The 19,579-nt window shown below is 36.7% G+C and overlaps 3 protein-coding genes and 1 long non-coding RNA gene across 4 annotated transcripts; 2 read left to right on the top strand and 2 right to left on the bottom strand.

The window, feature by feature from the left end:
- Positions 1 to 6,413: 6,413 nt before the first annotated feature.
- LOC140872976 (uncharacterized) lies at positions 6,414 to 7,536 on the bottom strand. Its single transcript, XM_073275921.1, has 2 exons — positions 6,986 to 7,536; positions 6,414 to 6,894 (listed from the first exon to the last, which is right to left on the bottom strand). The coding sequence occupies exons 1-2, from the start codon at positions 7,534 to 7,536 to the stop codon at positions 6,414 to 6,416; spliced, it is 1,032 nt and encodes a 343-aa protein (XP_073132022.1).
- A 4,443-nt stretch (positions 7,537 to 11,979) lies between these two features.
- On the top strand, positions 11,980 to 14,052 carry LOC140886761 (protein ANTAGONIST OF LIKE HETEROCHROMATIN PROTEIN 1-like). Its single transcript, XM_073293569.1, has one exon. It carries the CDS (start codon positions 12,203 to 12,205, stop codon positions 13,715 to 13,717), a length of 1,515 nt encoding a protein of 504 aa, XP_073149670.1. The 5' UTR covers positions 11,980 to 12,202; the 3' UTR covers positions 13,718 to 14,052.
- Positions 14,053 to 15,216: 1,164 nt separating this feature from the next.
- On the top strand, positions 15,217 to 16,105 carry LOC140884869 (uncharacterized). The gene is made up of 2 exons (XR_012150751.1): positions 15,217 to 15,534; positions 15,751 to 16,105. It is a non-coding gene; the product is annotated as an uncharacterized lncRNA (long non-coding RNA).
- Positions 16,106 to 16,476: 371 nt separating this feature from the next.
- Positions 16,477 to 18,630, bottom strand: LOC140884859 (ran-binding protein 1 homolog b-like). The gene is made up of 4 exons (XM_073291744.1): positions 18,383 to 18,630; positions 17,886 to 18,037; positions 17,602 to 17,727; positions 16,477 to 17,077 (listed from the first exon to the last, which is right to left on the bottom strand). The coding sequence occupies exons 1-4, from the start codon at positions 18,544 to 18,546 to the stop codon at positions 16,839 to 16,841; spliced, it is 681 nt and encodes a 226-aa protein (XP_073147845.1). The 5' UTR covers positions 18,547 to 18,630; the 3' UTR covers positions 16,477 to 16,838.
- Positions 18,631 to 19,579: the final 949 nt, after the last annotated feature.

The following is a 19,579-nucleotide window of genomic DNA, read 5'->3' as shown; positions in this document are numbered from 1 at the left end:
ATTTCAATTATACACGTAGCCAACAACTCATAAAAATCAGAATTTCGCAAATTCTTTCAAATATTGAAAACATGTTCAAACGACAATCTTTTCACGATCCGTCTTAGATATGCTATCGTCGTATATGCTAGAACATGTTTATACAATCAAATCTTAATTCTAACAACAACTTAAAATTCAAACATGGTAGAACTTCATAAAACTTACGTCAAAACGTAGTACTCGGAGCTGTGATCGCAAATATATGCTTAATCGAAAATTCTACCGGGCATATCAAAAGATATTGGAGTTTAAAAGGAACAAAAATGGCGTGAAGGGTTTTCTGATCTTCTCCCTGCTTCCTCACGTTAATCTGATGAAAAAAACAAGTGGAAATTGATATATATAAGCTTATTTGCAGTTTAGTCCCTGAACTTTGGCCTAATTGCAATTCAGTCCCCGGACAAGCGATTTAATTCAATTTCAATCCTAAATAATTTAAGAATAATAGAATTTAATTCTAAACTCTAAATATTCTCAAATTAAATATTCTTGGATTCAAATTAAATCATTTCGGACCTTATCGCATTTTAGTCCTTGAACTATTCAATATTTGCAAATTGGCCCTTGCTCGGATTTCATCCTCAAATTCAATCCTTGATATTTATAATCTTGGAATTCACATCTTCAATTCCATAAATATCAATTGCAAATATTTTTAATCTTTTAATTTAAGAATTTTGGATATTAAAATCTTAAAATCCAAAAAATCCTTACTTAAATATTTCTGACCCGAAATTGAAATCTCTAATTTCCATAAATTCTTAAATTCATCTTTTTTCTTTTATTCGGAATTTAAATCTTAAATCTCGTAATTAAGAACTTAATATTTTCGGGCCTTACAGCATGACACGTCGAATCCCTGGAATAATGGCAGAGTGGACAACCCTCTGAAGTTGGAACATGATGAGAAGCAAGATTCATACCAGTATGAATGATATTATGATACACTCTCCACCAGAACATACGTATCTTCGGGGGAATAGACAAAGACCATAAAAATCGCCACCATTTTTCTGTTACCAATCTGGCCGATTGGTTCTCCGGAGATTCTTCTAGGCCCATCGCAATATGATATCCACTCTTCACAGAATATTTTACTTTAGCCCCATACTTCCAGTATCTCGTGTTCCCAAAGACACCACCCAAAAGAGGAATTGAAATTATATCATGCACCACATAAGGTAAACTCACATTTCTGATCATATGTTCATTCCACTTTGCATTAATAATTAGAAAGCTTACCTCGGTATCTTTTGGCATTTGAATTTCACAAGGCTTGAGATTACACGGTCTGGAAGGAATCCATTGCTCTCGAAAAATATTAATAGCCTTTCCATCTCCAATTCGCCAACAAAGCCCTTGCTCCAACAGACTTCTACTCCATAGAAGAGACAACCAAATAAATGAAGGATTACTTCCCAAATGAGATACCATAACATCCACATGCTTGAAATAGCGGGCTTTAAGAACCCTTGCCACTAATGAAGATGGATTCTGAATTAAACGCCAAAGTTGCTTAGCCAGCAAAGCCTTATTAAAAATCTCTAACTTTTTGAATCCAAGCCCACCATTACATTTTGGTTCACATAGAAAATCCCATGTTTTCCAGTGCATTCTCTTCTTTCCACTCTCAATCCCCCACCAAAAATCAGCGCATTCTTTTTCAATAGCTAAACATGTCGCCTTAGGAATTCGAAAATAGGATGTTGGGCTTTGGCCCAACTCATTTATTTTTCCTAGCCCAACATACAAATCCCTTGTATTTGCCAACCCATTTCCTAATCTGCTTAGTACTAAGAGGCGTGAGATTGCAGCAGCCGCTGGAAAAGAATCTTGGTGTGTACTTAGCTTTCTGCATGAAACATGGAGCAGCCCTCCTTTCCCCCTGATTTTGGGCGGCTGTTGACTTTGTGAGCAGCCCTTATTTTCATATATATGGTATAGCCGATTACTTGAGAGATGTGTGAGTGAGAGCGTGAAAAATCCCTTGTGTGAGGCGGCCGATCTGCTGGGACTATCTCTTCTCTGCTTCTGAGTGAACCTGAGAGAAAATAAAAGATTGTGAGAGATCTTGATAGCCTTTTTTCTTCGTTCTTCTACCTACACCTAAACTTTGTGTTGGGGTTCCCTCATTGTGTGTTCGAGGGAGATTGATTGGGTTGGGAAATCCTTTTGTGCCTTTGCATTGGCTTGCTGGTTATATTGGAGAGGTCAAACTCGGTGTGTCTGAGCCCTGGGAGTTTTTGGCATATCACGTTGTGTATGTTTCTGGCTTGCTGATTTTCTTTTGTTTCTCTGCTTTTCTGGTTATTCTGCTTTGTGCAAGTTTTGAATAAATAAGACAAGAAGAAAAGAAGCACGGGCTGGACGATGACGAGAATGGATACCTAACAGTGGTATCCAAGCCATTGTTTGCCACTGGTTCGCCGTCGTCTCCCGTTCACCACTCCGCCACCACTTGGACAGCCGCCGCCATCGCTGAACAGAAGCCACGTTGCTGGACAGCCCACTTTCCGTCACCGTCGTGAGCTTGCTGGCCTTACTAATTCATGGAATCGAAACTCTAAGTAAGGGAGTTTCGCGCTGGTATATTGGCTTGACCTTGAACCTCTTTTTATCGCATTAGTAGTAGCCGCTGGCCGCGGTTTAGGTGCTGGGATTAATTGCTGGTAGATCCTAGGATTTATTTTAGTGATTGATTACTGTTGTGTTTCAATTTCATTGTGTTCTGATTTGTGCTTTGTGCGATTTTACAGATCTCTGTGTGAAAATCTGTTTTGTGTGTTTAGTGTTTTCTGTGTGAAAACTTGTTGGTTTTGCTTTTGTGTTTTTTTGTGTGAAAAAAATGGCTTTGACTGGTTATAATCTCCAACAGTTTAATGAAAAAACGGATTTTTCAATTTGGCAGCAGAAAATGAAAGGAATTTTGATTCAACAAAAAGTTTTCAAAGCAATAAATTTGTCATATTCTACTGATGAAAAGACCGAGAAAAAAGCTGAAATAGATGGGTTTGCTTATTCGTCTATTATCTTGAACTTGTCTGACTCGGTGTTAAGGAAAGTTGGTAAACTGAAATCTGCTAAGGAACTTTGGGAAAAATTAGAACTTTATACTGAAAATTCGTTGCCCAGTAAATTGTTTTTGCTTGAGAAATTTTTTCGGTTCAAACTTGATTTAGAAAAAGACATTGACGAGAATATTGATGTGTTTACCAAATTAGTTCAAGATATTAAGCAAACCGGAGATAAACATATTGATGAATATACCTCTATTGTTCTTTTAAATGTTATTCCTGATTCTTACAGTGATGTTAAATCTGCTATTAAATATGGTAGAGATCAGATAACTTTAGATACTGTTGTGAATAGCTTGAAAAGCAAATAAATAGATTTAAAGTCTAATAAGGGTGAAAATAATTCTGGAGAAGCTATGTTTGTCAGAGGAAAGTCTAAAAACAGATTCCAGTCGAGACCCAAGAATAGAAAATGTTATAACTATGGTGAAATTGGTCATTACATGAAAGATTGTTTTAGGCCTAAGCAAAACCAAAACCAAAACCAAAACAAAGATTGTCAAAAAGAATATGATGAGCATGCTAATATGGCTTTTTGTAGTGAAAACATGGGTGATGTTTTTATGGTGACTGAGATATATGATGTGTCTATAGTGAATTATGTGCATTCAAGTTCTTTATGTGAAAATGAATGGCTTATTGATTCTGCAAGCACTTTTCATATGTCCCCATTTAAAAATATGTTTTCTAATTATGAAGAAGTGAAGCATGGCTATGTTTCTGTGGCAAATAAAAGATTGTGTCAAGTTGCTGGTGTTGGTGATGTCTTATTGAAGTTTGATTCTGGTTATGTGTTAACTTTGAAGAATGTAAGACATGTTCCTGACTTGTGTCACGATTTGATTTCATGTGCTGCTTTGAAAGATGTTGGTTTACAAGGTAGATGGGGTAATGGGGTCATGAAAATTATGAAAGGGTCAATAGTAATTTTAAACGCTGTGAAAATGAAAAACTTGTATGTTTGTCATACCGAATCTGAACATTGTGTTCTTAGTAGAGTTAAATTTTCAAATTCCCCTATTCTCAAACCTGTTACTACTTCAAACAAGGTGGAGCATTCACCTGCTGAAATGTTTAGACGTTGTTTGAAAATTCTAAATTTTGATACTGCTGACAGATTTGTTCTGTTTGTGTGTTGTGTTGCAGCTTACTTTGTGTTTGCTGCGTATTGGTTGTTTTACTAACTTTGTGTTATGTTGTTGGGGCGATGATGATACTTTAGGTGACTCTAGTAACCAGTGAACCGGCGTTGGGCCAAAAGGTGGAGATTTGTTGGGCTTTGGCCCAACTCATTTATTTTTCCTAGCCCAACATACAAAGCCCTTGTATTTGCCAACCCATTTCCTAATCTTCTTAGTACTGAGAGGCGTGAGATTGCAGCAGCCGCTGGGAAAGAATCTTGGTGCATACTTAGCTTTCTGCGTGAAACATGGAGTAGCCCTCCTTTCCCCCTGATTTTGGGCGGCTGTTGACTTTGTGAGCAGCCCTTATTTTCATATATATGGTATAGCCGATTACTTGAGAGATGTATGAGTGATAGCATGAAGAATCCCTCCGTGTGAGGCGGCCGATCTGCTGGGACTATCTCTTCTCTGCTTCTGAGTGAACCTGAGAGAAAATAAGAGATTGTGAGAGATCTTGATAGCCTTTTTTCTTCGTTCTTCTGCCTACACCTAAACTTTGTGTTGGGGTTCCCTCATTGTGTGTTCGAGGGAGATTGATTGGGTTGGGAAATCTTTTTGTGCCTTTGTCTTGGCTTGCTGGTTATATTGGAGAGGTCAAACTCGGTGTGTCTGATCCCGGGGAGTTTCTGGCATATCACATTGTGTATGTTTCTGGCTTGCTGGTTTTTCTTTTGTTTCTCTGATTTTCTGGGTATTCTGCTTTGTGTAGGTTTTGAATAAAGAAGACAAGAAGAAAAGAAGCACGGGCTGGACGATGACGAGAATGGATACCTAACATAGGACATGGCATAAGTAGGAATAGCCTGCAGAACTGACTTGATCAAAATTTCCTTCCCCCCAACCGAGAAAAATTTACTACCCCAGCCTTTAATATGAGAGATAATTATTTCAGCCAAATACCCAAATTGAGCACTCTTGCTTCTCATAGAGAAAGTAGGAAGCCCCAGATAAACCTCATGGCTATGAACAACCGAAATAGATAGGGATTCCTTGATACAATCAACCATGGACTCGTTTGTATTTGGAGAGAACGAAAGAGCTGATTTCTCATAATTGACCAGTAGCCCCAAAGCATTAGCATAGGCATTAAGACACCCCACAATTGCTGAGCAGTCCTCTACTGTTGCTCTAAAAAATAGAAGGCTATCGTCTGCAAAAAATAGATGAGTCAGGATTGGGCTTCTGGCAGCAATCTTTACTACATGTAATCGACCCGATTTGCATAATTAGACAACATCGACGATAAACCTTCAGCACACAATGTAAACAGATAAGGAGATAAAGGGTCTCCTTGTCGGATTCCCCTTCTTGGTTTCAGATTACCCACCAACTAAGAATTGAGGGAGAAAGAATATTGCACACTCTTAACATATTTCATTATTTTTTCAATCCACAACTCGCAAAATCCCATTTTAGACATAACAGCCTCTAAGAACGACCACTCCACTCGGTCGTAGGCCTTGCTCATATCTAATTTAAGAGCCCCATAACCCTTCTTGCCTTTTTTCCTAGTCCGCATCCAATGGATTGTCTCAAAGCCAAGTATAATATTGTCAGTGATCAATCTACCCGAAACAAAAGCACTCTGAGTTTCAACAATAATCTGCGACATCAAAGGCCTTAATCTGTTAGTCATAGCTCTTGAAACTATTTTGTAACACACGTTACACAGGCTAATAGGTCTAAATTCCTTCACCAGTATCGGATTTGGAACCTTTGGGATAAGGGTAATTATAGTACTGTTCCAATCCTCCAAAGATGCTCCATCATTTAGTACCGCCAATAATGCTTTTGAGACTTTCTCTCCAATTATATTCCAGTACTTCTGATAAAATAATGATGATAAACCATCTGGACCAGGAGATTTATCCGGACTCATATCAAATAATGCAATTTTTACATCGGAGACTGAGAATGGTGCACATAAAACTGCATTCATCGAGCTAGTTACAGAAGGCTTAATGCATTCTATCACGGGGCGCAAAAACTCATGAGAGGGATTAGAGGACTGAAATAAATTATCAAAGTAATCCAAAATAATGGATGTCATACCTCCCTGATCCGAAACCAAATGAACATTAGTCAAGACCAGTCCATCAATCTGATTCAGTGACTATCGCATCGTAGCTCTCCTGTGGAAGAATTTGGTATTTTTGTCGCCCATTGCCACCCAATCCACTCGACTTCGTTGACGCCAGTAAATTTCCTCTTGACTACTTAGAATCTCCACCTCTTCCTCAAGTTCTTGGATGCGAGAATATTCAGTATACCAGTTGTCAAAAGTTCTTAAAGATTCGAGTTGTGCCTGTTTAGTCTTTAGCTTTTTTGGAAGGGATCGAAATCTCGTCCGTGCCCATTGTTGAAGATACATCCCACAGTTTTGAATTCTTCCTGGCAGCCTACATCCTAGACCACAATTTCTAACCCACCCTTCCACAATTACAGCTTCACAATATTTCTCTCGAACCCAAGCAGCTTCAAACCGGAATCTCCTCGAAATGGGGCTGGCTCCATTTGAGGAAGCTACAGAGGACAGTCCAAAGGTCAAGAAAAATGGCCTATGATCCGAGTGATAGAAATCCAAAGATACACACCTATCGAAGGGAACAACAGTCGCCACCCAAAGTTACTAACAAATTTATCCAACCTCTCGAAGATTAGATCTTCTCTTTGACATTGATTCACCCATGTGAACATGTCTCCCAAACTGTGAATACTCTGTAATTTATAGTCATCGAGAGCGTTACAAAACCCCTCAAGTTGCCCAACCGGTCTTCTATTTCCTTCAATCTTTTCGCTATCGTAACAAATCTCATTAAAGTCCCCCCTATTAACCAAGGAAGCTCTGAAAATTCTCCCATATTTGAAAGACGTCGAAGGAGGGACCAATACAAATGGCGAAGACTTGTGTTAGGATTACCATAAAACCCCGTAAATCGCCACACCAGTCTCTTCTGAGATATAACGCAATCAATATGCCCTTGCGAATAAGATTTTATTGAAACCTTCATTGGATCTTTCCATAGTAAGCACAAACCTCCACTATAGCCCCTACTTTCAACAGAGAAACACCCTTCAAAACCAAGATTATGCGCCCAGAAACTGTCATTAAGATCTCTCTTGCGCGTCTCACAAAGAAACAAGAGAGAGGGTCTCTTTTCGGCAATAAGTCGATTCAATTCACGGAATACCCATTGGTTCCCAAGCCCCCGGACATTCCATACGATACAACTCATAATGTTCGGCAGGGTTGCTGAGCAACCACCGCCGTTAGATTTTCTGTAGAGCCAATCAACTCCGTCTCCACCACCTGCCTTTTTCCCCCTCGGAGATAACCATCAGTTTCAACTCCCTCTGTTTCAATGGCACCCCTTTTGCTCCCAGTTATCCATATTTCCTTAGGTGAGTTTATGGCCTTGTTACCAGACTTCTCTCGAGCTAGACTCTTCCATTTAATTGGATTATGTTTACTCTTGGCAATAGGTAAATCCGGCTTGCTAAGATCTGCTTGATGCTCAGTGAATGCCCCCATTTCCCCAATATTCATATTGGTATCTCCAATATCATTGTAGTCATCCTGCAATTTTTTAACTACGCTGTCATGCAACAGATCTCCCTTCCCACCATTATCCTCCCCAGCATTATCATTCTTTTGAGTAACCCCTTCCAGATCATTACCCCTCCGTGACTCCGATACCACCACTACCAAATTATGATCACTGGTGCTACTATTCTTCACAGGAGAAAATCTACTCCTTCCCTTAATCCCATACATTTGAGCCCTCATCCAAGCCCCAAACTCGAAGTCCTTATCCTCCGCCGCTGCCTCACCACAAGTCCGAAATGAATGACCAATTTTCCACATCGATAACAGAAGTCCGGCAACCTCTCATAGGTAAGGATTATTATAACATCTTCTTCATCCTCCACCCCCAAAACGAACAAACTTCTTCAGAGGTTTCTGAATGTCAATACGTACTCGAATTCGTATATTACTACAAAGATAAGTGCCCGAGTCACTTTGATCAACTTCCTCTACTAGCCTGAGTAGAGACCCAATTTTTTCCAATATGTTCTTACTCGATAAGGCTAGAGGGACATAATGACATTGAACCCAAAAAGATACCTTATTGAATGGAAGAGATCGAGGTTCATCCATCCTCTTAGGCTCTTCAAACACCATAAGGTTCTGGAAGAAGCTCCAAGGCCCGTCAACCATAACCCTTCTTCGATCTTCCATTGAAAAAAACTCCATGAGGAAAGTGTTTTCACCGACAAACTCAATATTTACTTTCCTTTTTAATTGAAGAATCCTTGGAATTTGTGTGCGAAAAGTCTCCCGATTTACAATTTTTGTTGATATGATACAAATAAAAATACATTTGGAAACTCTTTCCTCCCCATATTTAAGATCTTCAGCTTTAATAGTGATTTTTTTATCTCTAGCATTTGTTATCTTGATCTCCTTCACAAGCCTGGAAATATCCTCCAAATCCATGATCACATACTATTTAGTCACACCCACTCACATCCGAACGAGTGAGGAACCTACAAAAAATCGTAGGGCAGAGCTCTCACTAAGGTTAACAGAGCAAACCTAGGAGAGAGAAAATTTCCACCATTATCAGCTATAGTTTTTGTTAAAGCGGCAAGCGTTCGATAATTTTTTCAATATACAATTTATGGTAATTAAATTATATCAAAAGTTTATGCAAGTTATATATATATAGCATGATATCATGACAGTACATATAATGTATGCATCATATTTTTATAATAATATTTTATTGATCCACGCTAATTCTTACATCAGTTGTACGATCGAATCATGGTGTTTGATTTAATTATTTAAAAGAAGAGTAATTATACATATGAAAAAGAGATAAATTGTCGTGGTTTTGAAGAAAAAAAAATTTAACAACATTATGAGACTAAACTTTAAAATTTGAAATATAGTATCGATTGATCAATCAGTCATACTCTCAAAAATAATATTATATTTGTTTCCGAAGGGTGTTCAGCGTTTGAGCAACGATCATGAGTTCAATTTTTTTACGAATATTTTTTCGAGCGAGCCTCATGCTCTGTACGATTTATCTTACTAGCGTGGTTTTTAGGTTCCTAACTCTACTCCAAAAACTAGATCAAAAAGGGAGGGATGTCCAAACCTATATATTTAACTTCCAGAAGCTTTACCCAACCGACGTGAGACTCAATTAACACACAAACAATTAGTGTGTTAACTCGGGATGCAGTATTCATTGTTCATCGAAAGATATTGGCTCACGACCTCACGTTATCAAAATAATTTGATAGTGATAGATACTAATTGAGTGTAATTAAGATGTAAGTTGGATAATATCAAGTTCATTAAGTCCATGTGCTTAGACCCACGAGAAGAGTCCATAGAAGACTCCTCATTTTTCAAGGTGCACTCTCATTCTCAATTTATGCTCCAAAAGCTCTCTAGTTTTTGTGAGTGTATATTTTGAGTGGATCGCTGAATTAAGCGTCGGAGGGCTTTCGCTGGGCATTCCCCGAGTCTCTAGCGCCTCTAACCTCATTTCATGACGCATGTGACAATCCTAATTTTACTAAAGTGGATACGCGATGAGCAATTGATTTCCTAAAATTGTTGTACGTTTACTCCAATTGACTGAGCACGTGAAAGATCCTCTTGATCAAAGTAGCAAGATTTCGTGCAGCATCATAATTATAATAGTATTTTTTTAAAATAAAAATAAAAATTTGAATAGCGTTGAAATCAACTCAACCAAGTCACACACGATTTCGCTTTTACTTGGTCAATACTTTGTATTGCGCGATGTAAGGTAAAATTGCATGTTTGACACGCTTTAAAGAAATTTCTATGGAATAATATTGGATATTTCTATTGGTGAATGAAGTCGGTCGAAACCGTGGTCTAATTGGCCATTTTTATATGCACCGTATGGTTATTTAAAAAGAAAAAACTATTCGATATTTTAATGTCGGTGTTGTTATATATATATTGAGACCAAATGAAATTCGATGCGCAATAGTATTGGTGTCAAAGTTCCAGTTATTCAAAAATCAAAGTAAAAGTTTGTCAAATCAAATTGAATCTCCTCGTATTTTTTTTCTATGTATAAAAATGAAATAAAACAATAGTATTAGATGGAGGGGTCAAACCATCAGCTAAACAAATAAAATACAATTTATGTTAATTAACAGCGCAATCGATAAAGACAATATATAACTATATTGATTTTAAATTACAATTGTTGTGAAAAACATGCTGCTAATATTTGGATGACTGATAGTTTCGTTGTTTGTTTATATAGCTACATAATAAAACATTCTGACAGTTGATAATTAAGTTATTATACAAAAGTTTCAAAATATGAAGGCTCGGAAAGAACTGTTATTATAAGATAATTATTTTGTAGTGCTTTATAATTAGAATATTTATATATTTTTTCTTTATTAAGTACAATATATGCTAGCTAGCTTTTAATTGAATACAAAAATCTTGATTTTTATCAAACCTTCAATCATAATTATAATCTAAATCCTTGAAAAAAAAAATGCAAGAAAAACTTAAAGACCCCCACTTTTTTAAAAAAAAAATCAAGTCGTATTTTTATTTATTTATTACTTATTTTTGCACAAGAAGGAAACTTTATTCAATTCAATTTGCCTAAAATCTGCATAGCTGCTCCAAAACCAAAAGCATGAAATGATTTCCCATTCAAAGACTTAGAAATTTTAATTGGTTGGGAGTCATATATTTAGCGTCATGTTAATTAAATTAGATATTGTCCCAATTTGTGATGCTGAATCGAATTCTACAAAAATAACATATCAATTTAGAAAATTAATCTTTTTTTATTATTATTATTTAATATCATAAAAAATTTAATCATTTATCTATACTATATTATAATACTTGATGGGTATATAATAACCATATTTGGTATGACAAGATGACACCATGTTTTTTTTCCCATTTTACCCTCACTTTAACTATTTTATCACGTTTTACCTCCATCTTCCTATTTCATTTTCTCTCTCACCTTCCCATGTCTCCATAACAGCTTTTTTCCACTAAGTAGAAAATAATTCAATTGTCCAATTCTGAGAGCCAAAATATCAAGCAAAAATAGGAAGTTTCTTTTCCAATGCAAGGGTGTGTTGCTATTGTTTTTTTTTTTCTCTTTCATATCTCAGTCAAATTTTTATGCTTCATTATAGTGAATTTCTTTGATTTCTTATCATCTATCTAATTTTTTTTCTACAATTGATACTATAACATTTTATTAGTTACATACGCATAGCGTATGCTACTGTAGCTAGTATATATAATAAATCATCAATATAATTGTTAGTCGTTTCATATAAAAAATAATTATGAACAAAAATCCAAATTTACAAGAGTTGCGTGAACCCTGCCATTAGTCATTAATTAAAATGTGATGCCCACGTTGAAATGAAGGTCAGTTATGTTCACACACACAAAATATAAATATGTGTAGGTTGAATAAAAGATTTGTATCACAAAATTAATCTATATGTGTGTATGTATCATAAACCGCGTGTTAGGCTGGCTGCTTTCGTGCATTGCCTGGCTTGCCCATGTTTGGTGTGGGAAACTTCCTCAATCTCAAAGTGGTTCACACCTAGCGGACACCTGTATGCATATATTATGTCTGTACGCCTGACGAGAAATTTTCAAATCCCCCGACCCACTTTTTGTACTTTGACATCCATTGCTGCGTTCACATCTTTTTATTCACGATTTTTATCGAACGCCTTAACTGCGTGTGTGTATTTGAACTCTCGACTCTCCGGCTTTGGCACAAGAACCTTATCTCTCATTGTATCTCGGTGTTTTCGACTTTGTTTGAAGGAACCCTTTTTGAAATGAGTGAAAACAAGAACCATCAACAACAGCAACAGCAACAGCAGCAGGGTAAGAGGAGGAGGAAAGGGAATGCGAACGATGGTGGTGGGATTGATGAGAAGCGGGTCAAGACTAAAGGGCTGAAGGAGATTATTAGTTCCTTGGCTTTTCTCGAGGATCAAGAAAAGAGCGATCTTCAAGAGATGAAGAAGGTGAATCAAGAGGAGATGATTCAGTTCGAGAATAATCACAGCCAGCAAAAGGGAGCTATGATGGATTATTTTTATAAGTTGCAGGAATATCACAAGGATGCTGAGCGAGACGAGGGGACTCGTAAAAGAAAGGCGAAATCGAATGCTTTTACTGCTGCCAGCGTTGCGGCAACAGCCATCGCGGGTGCAAGTGCGGAGGAGACGGTCTATAACGATGAAAACGTGGCCACCAGCGATAAAACCCCGGCATCCGGCCCTCAGCGGCGGCTGTGGGTCAAGACCAGGTCCAAAGATTGGTGGGATCAATGCAACAGTCCTGATTTTCCAGAGGAAGAATTCAAGAAAGCATTTAGAATGGGGAAGGGTACATTTGACTTGATCTGTAATGAGCTGAACTCTGCCGTAGCCAAGGAAAATACCATGTTGAGGGATGCAGTCCCCGTAAGGCAACGCGTAGCCGTGTGTGTATGGCGGTTGGCCACCGGAGAGCCGCTTAGGCTCGTCTCTAAGAAGTTTGGATTGGGTATTTCTACGTGCCATAAGCTAGTCCTTGAGGTTTGTTCGGCTATTAGCAGTGTTTTGATGCCCAAATATCTTAGGTGGATGGATGAGGATAATATGAAGAGGACTGTGGATGAATTCAGCTCGATGTCCGGAATTCCAAACGTCGTTGGATCAATGTACACAACACATATACCAATCATTGCTCCAAAGATTAGTGTGGCAGCATATTTCAATAGGAGACATACCGAAAGAAATCAAAAGACCTCGTATTCGATCACTGTCCAAGGGGTTGTCAATCCGAGGGGCGTCCTCACCGATGTCTGCATCGGCTACCCCGGTTCAATGTCGGATGATCAGGTTTTGGAGAAGTCCACGCTCTTCCAAAGGGCAAATGCCGGGTTGTATAATGGTGTTTGGATTGTTGGAGGCTCCGGATACCCTTTAATGGATTGGACATTAGTTCCTTACACGCATCAACATTTGACTTGGACTCAACATGCTTTTAATGAGAAGATAGGAGATATTCAAAGGGTTGCCAAAGATTCATTTGCAAGATTGAAAGGGAGATGGGGTTGTTTGCAGAAGCGAACCGAAGTTAAACTTCAAGATTTGCCTGTCGTTCTTGGGGCGTGCTGCGTATTGCATAACATATGCGAACTGATGGGCGAGGATTTGGATCCGACGCTTAAATTTGAGTTGTTTGATGATGAAATGGTCCCTGAGAATGGCTTAAGATCGGCTAACGCGGTGCAGGCGAGGGACGTGATCGCGCATAATCTTTTGCATCACAACCATGCTGGAACCTCATTTCTATCTTAGATTGAAGAGATTTTGCAATTCAAATAACTTGATAGATGGTGTTGCCGCTTTGAGGAATAGGCAGCCATATAATTTGCTCAAGGGGGACCCATTTTAAGTCCCTCTTAGATGGGGCTTGAGCAAATTGGTCATTCTTGTGTTGTAGGTTTGATTTAATGGTACATAGATATTACAATTATTAGGTGCATTACAATTAGTTGAAGACTATTCGTTTAATTCAATTGTTGTACTTTCGTAGGTTTGTATTCTAGGATTTCCTTGTACAAGTATATGATGGTTGCTCCAATATTTATCATCTTCACATTGTGAAATGAAAAACTTTCCATTTGTTTGTTTGTTTGTTTGCGTTCCCAAATTTTTTTAATCAATCGTTCTTTTTGTTTCTCAAATTTTTGAATTAATTAGAAACTAAAGATTCCATGTTGAAAATCATGCAAGATATTATTTTGTGTCAATGTCATTCAGGAAAATGTGGGGTAGGATTGATATTGTTTTTGTTTTTAATTTTTGGGAAGAGATTACTGATTATCTAGTGTCAATGTCATTTCAAGTAAATATGTTTGGGATAATGATGTCACGTCACGAATATATAAATTTAATTTTTTTTGTGGATGAAATATTTTTAAAATTTAAAATCACAGTAAAAAATTATTTTTGGAAACTAATAAAAAAAAATTTAGCTTTACCCTGTCTTCTGCAAAAAATTGTTGCACATAAACAAATATGATTTTTTTATTAATGAAGAAAAGTTTGCTTGAAAATTCAATCAAGAAAAAGACGATTAGGCCTTAGAGTCGGTTTAGATTTAAAAAAAAAAAACATTTTGCTTTGAAAAGGTTTTTAAATTTGTGTTATTTGAAAAGTTTTAAACTTGGACGTTTAAAAAAAATACTTATTTTAACTTATTTAAATGGTTTTAAAAACAAAACAACACATATAAAACTATAGTATTAATTTTTTTTAAAAAAAAAAATCAATTTTCATGCTTTACCTTCTTAATCTAAAAACAATCTTAATCTATAATTCTTTGAATCTTGATGACCGCCATTAAAGCAGTTGACTTCATGGGTTTTGATTGCCGTCTGAGAAGAGTATTCCTTAATGATAAATTAGCTAAACCCAGTTTGTGTTTGACTTTTTGATGTCATCCAATTTTCTAATTTAGATAGATGAGATGTTGACAATTAACCCATTTATATTTTTATCTCCAATTTTTATTTGACAACTCTTTAAATTCTAAAATATTATGAGCCCAAAAAAAAAAACATGATTAGAATCTCTTGCATACAATAGCACAATAATAAAATAGAACTCAAATAAACCGACTTTGTGGTATTGAATGGCTTGCATTCTAGGTGTGAATGTTGACCAAAAATTCAAAGTCGTAGGGAGTAAGCAATCACGTATCAGTGTTCAAACCAATAAACCGAAATTTTGCCATTTGCATAAAAACATGACACGCTTGCATAATTCGTGTCCACTTTCGATATGACAAAAAAATAAGATTTCTTTGGCAAGAAGGATAATTCATTAAAATGTCATTATTATTTCCATTGTGTCTCAATTCTGTCTCTAGAGAATTTTAAGGGTCGATTTCGTATCTCTTTTAATATGTGTTACAAATAAATCATTCTCGCCAACTCTATCGTTTATAATTAATGGAATAAGCATGTGCTTCTCGTGTGAGTATAAAACCCCGATTAAACGCTCATTCTGCATTCATAATTTATATATTTGAGCGATAATTCCCAAATCCCTTCTTCCCGGTTTCTCGACCTCCCTCCGGTTGCGGGCTGCGACGACTTCATTCAACCACTGTAAGTAAATTATTTATTTTTATGTCGATTCCCAAGATAGGTGTGTATCACATAAATCTGTTTGTGTTCGTCTTTCTCTTTTTTCGGTATGAATCTTGCATTTGTTGCGTGAGTTCATTGCATAAATCTGAGAGATTGAGAACTGTGTTTTACCATCAATTTTGCAAGTTAGAAAACTTCCGTCAAACTACTAAAAATTTGAATCTTGAATTTCAGGGAATTGAAGCATGTCCATAAAACAACTTACCGGTGTGTTCATGGTGTCACCGTAGTTCGAACACGGAGAGAAATCATCGGTCTGGAAAGAATTCAAGGAGAAAAAAATTGATCGATTTGGGAATTAGGATTGTAGATAATAGAATTGAGCTTTTAACTTGGACGGATTTTCTCGCGTGCAAATTCGTGATAATTCCGTCAACTACAAACATGGTGAGGATGGAATTTGAGACATAATGCAAAACATGACCACATGAGGTCCCGAATAAACAATAAGGACATAATTGTGACCAAGTTAAAATACTAAGGATATTTTACCAAATTATCCCGCATGAATGCACAATTTTTTTCTTCCTTTTTGCTTGATATTTAGAAAGGTTTATTGCATTTTGCAAATACAAATGGCCAAATGAAATGAATTTCTTGGGCAGCTGATCTGTCTCTGAGTGTCTACGTCAATCTCATGAGAGGATCATAGCACATGCCTCTTAACTTTTCACATGCAAGTGCTTGAACCCAAGATCTCATTTCAAATAAACATGCTAATCAGTTGGCCACAAGGTGAGTTCAAAAGGGCATATACACAATGGGTACAATAATCCATTATTAAATCTCCCAGAGTATTAAACAAGCGACCTAGGCTTCGGACCATAGAATTTGATAATCACAAAACCAAGTAGGTCTCATCTTTACCTTTGAGATAATGAAGACATTCAACAAGGAACAAATGTAAAGCATGGACTAGAATACATGAAAGTAAACAAAAGAATAGTTCTTAAGACCAACAAATAGAAGTATATTATAGGTTGTATCCTGTCTTAGAGTAGGAACATGAACCCAGTATAAAGCAACAAATAAAAGGCGACCCGAACTCGGAACCAGACACTCACCAATTGACACCAACAACTAAGAACCAGAAGACAAACCAAGACCATAAACCATCCAAGTGCTTTTGTAGAAACAATACCCGACACTAGGTTTTCCTCTCGACTGACTCAACTGAATAGTAACTCATGCTTCGACCCCTCGTCAACAAAAACCAAGACGTCTGCCACCAGAGAGCTTATTTCTCATCACAGATTTTCTTGCTACTCATCGCTGTCCTTTTTACCACCCTCAGGTAAAGGTGCCTCCTCTTTTGCCTTTTTTGGTTTCTCTTCACCATCTTTTGCCTCCTCTTTCGCCTTTGATTTCTCTTCACTATCTTTTCCTTCAACACTCAAATTTTCAAGAAGATCAGCAGTGGCATTGGCTTCTTCACTCTCTCCACCGCCCGGCTTCAGGAATTCAGTGATCTCTTCAATTTTATCCTTGAAAGCTTGGCAATCTGAAATGAATACAAAGAGTTAAGAGGACATAAAAAATTTATACAGAATGCAATGCAACATTAGAGAATTAAAATATCAGTCCCACATTAATATTTTTCGATAAGCAATCAGAAGTAAATTTACACAATAAAGAGTTGTACTTGCATTTGGCAAAAATTGTATAGAACCAAACATTTCTGTTTCACTCATGATCTTCCACACGAAACCAAAGAACAATTTTCATAAACTAATCAGTCCAAACCCATTTTCAGTCATTAATGGGGAAATCACAATAGTCCTAGAGAACCCAAGTAATTTCAGATGACAATTATATGCCAGTTAAAAGGCATGTCAGGCGTGACACGCGTACAAACCCAACTGCTGTATCAAAGTGAAGGCGACTTCACCACTTCAATCAACATATCATTCGACGCTTGGACAGGCAAATGAGGGGTACACAATTCAAACTAAAGCAAATAATTTAGTATTCTAATCAGTAAGGAATTAAACTAAACCACATAGGAGATAGAGTATATCATCTCACCGGCAATCGACGGAAACCGAATACAGAATGTCTCATCCTTAAGCTCTCCATCAGCGAAATCAGCAGCATGCCATACACAAGACTTGTCATTCCCATGATGCTCTTGAACCGAAAACGAGGGCAGCACTGTAGGTACCAATCAAAACCAACAATTTAGACAGAGAAGCCACCTTGTTGTCAGATTCCACAATTCTTGAACAAAGATCACTGATACAGTCGTGCAGATAGATGCAAAAAGAATGATAACTGTAAATTAACAAATAGGAGTAACATCATTTACTTACCAAGATGATTGGCACAAATTTTTAGGGTCTTATTCTGCCTCATGACAAGCCTAACTTTTCCAGTCACCTTGTCCTTCAGTAGCTTCACGGTCCCAACTCCCCTCTCCTTCCATTGGTTCCCTTCCTTGTCAAATCTATACAGCTTTGCCTTCCTATCAATCACACACAATCAACACTTGGTGATAATTTCAAAACCACAACATTATCACATACATGGCACGGTCACAAAAAAAAGTTTAAAAAGAACCCCACAAACAATCAATTAAGCAAATAAACAATTGTAATAACTCCAACAAAAAATGTAGAAAGTACAACTTCATCCCCCAGCAAATCACATCCCCAAACCACCGCATCGATCCGAAAATCCACCCCCATCACGTCGAACGCGTAAAAAACAAGCGACTCCCAGTTGCATCCAAGGAACAGACAACTAAAAAGGCAGAAACTAAGATTTCACAATTTAGCCAAGAACACAAGTCCGAGAATAGATCACTCACAAATTAAGAATAACTTCTTCATTCTCCTCGCCGGTAACGACGCTAACTTCTTCAAGCCTGACGATCGGGGCCACCGCAGCTCCGGTGTCCTCATCTTCAGCCGCTGGACGGGGTTCTTCTTCCTCCTCTCTATTTGCAACGGCGGGTTCAGCTACGTTGGCCATAATCACTGGAGAAAAACAGCAGGAATTGTAGAGACACTGGGATTGGGATCCGGAGTAGGTTTTCGAGGGTTTGAAATTTGAAGCAGAAGTTAGGTTTTTGAATGCTTATATAGAATGCCTAAGCCCATTAGTGATAGGGCCTATGTGGCTCGGCCGCAATCTAAAGAGTATTAAGCCCATAAGTTAGTAAATAGATAATATTATATGCTTGGACTATATTTTAAACACACACAAGCTGTCAATTAAATAATGTATTTAAAATTAAAGATAGAATAATAACATAGAGATAAATAATCTAATATGATAAAATAAATAAATGGTAGTTAATATATTATTTGTTTTGATTGATAAATAATAGTTTGTTAAATTTGATTGATTAAATTTTAACTAAGGGTCCGTTTGCTTTCAGTAGATTTTTTAAAAAATAAGTGTTTTTTTAAGTTGGCTTTTAAAAGCACTTTTTAAAGTAAAAGCTGAAATTATTTTGTGTTTGGATAAATATATTGAAAGGACTATTTTAAATTTGAGTTTTCAAAAAAGCATTTGAAAAGCTATGGCCCCGTTTTGGTATCAAAACTCAGGCCAAAAAAATATTTTTTAAAAAAAAATTAAAAAAGATGTTTCCAAATAAGTGCTTAAAAAACACTTTTTAAGTAAAAATAAGCTTTTTCAAAAGCCAAAAATAGAAAACATAATGTCATATAAAATGACTAATTTGCCTAATAATTTTGGTTTTGTTGTGAATTAAGTTTGGATATAATCGTAATTTTATCTCAATTTTCACCAATTAATCAAAATTTAGTTAATTAAATTGTCTCTACTATAATAATAACATAGTAAGATAATGCTGAGTTTGTGTCTAGATTTGTTACAATTGAGTTTAAAATACATTGGTGGTGTAATTGAAAATATATACGGAGTGTGATTTATTTAGATTTGTTGGAAACATTTATGAGGGGTGGTATATATATTCAATTGAGAAGATTTGATGATATTTAGCTATTTTTATAGATTTTAAAAATCTATCTAGAGA

This window comes from Henckelia pumila, chromosome 1, assembly GCF_033568475.1.
Source record: "Henckelia pumila isolate YLH828 chromosome 1, ASM3356847v2, whole genome shotgun sequence".
In the NCBI taxonomy this organism is placed as follows: Eukaryota; Viridiplantae; Streptophyta; class Magnoliopsida; order Lamiales; family Gesneriaceae; genus Henckelia; species Henckelia pumila.
The sequence above is the reverse complement of the archived record's forward strand: the minus strand, read 5'-3'. Positions and strand labels throughout refer to the sequence as shown.

Excerpts from the sequence above, each read along its gene's own strand:
- LOC140884859 (XM_073291744.1), bottom strand. The coding sequence starts at position 18,546 with ATGGCCAACGTAGCTGAACCCGCCGTTGCAAATAGAGAGGAGGAAGAA. Across the intron at positions 18,038-18,382 it reads GAAGAAGTTATTCTTAATTT|GAAGGCAAAGCTGTATAGAT; the intron begins GTGAGTGATCTA and ends TGTGATTGATAG. Across the intron at positions 17,728-17,885 it reads AATTTGTGCCAATCATCTTG|TGCTGCCCTCGTTTTCGGTT; the intron begins GTAAGTAAATGA and ends TGGTACCTACAG.
- LOC140872976 (XM_073275921.1), bottom strand. The coding sequence starts at position 7,536 with ATGAGTTGTATCGTATGGAATGTCCGGGGGCTTGGGAACCAATGGGTA. Across the intron at positions 6,895-6,985 it reads TGGGAGACATGTTCACATGG|GTGTGTATCTTTGGATTTCT; the intron begins GTGAATCAATGT and ends TCCCTTCGATAG.
- LOC140886761 (XM_073293569.1), top strand. The coding sequence starts at position 12,203 with ATGAGTGAAAACAAGAACCATCAACAACAGCAACAGCAACAGCAGCAG.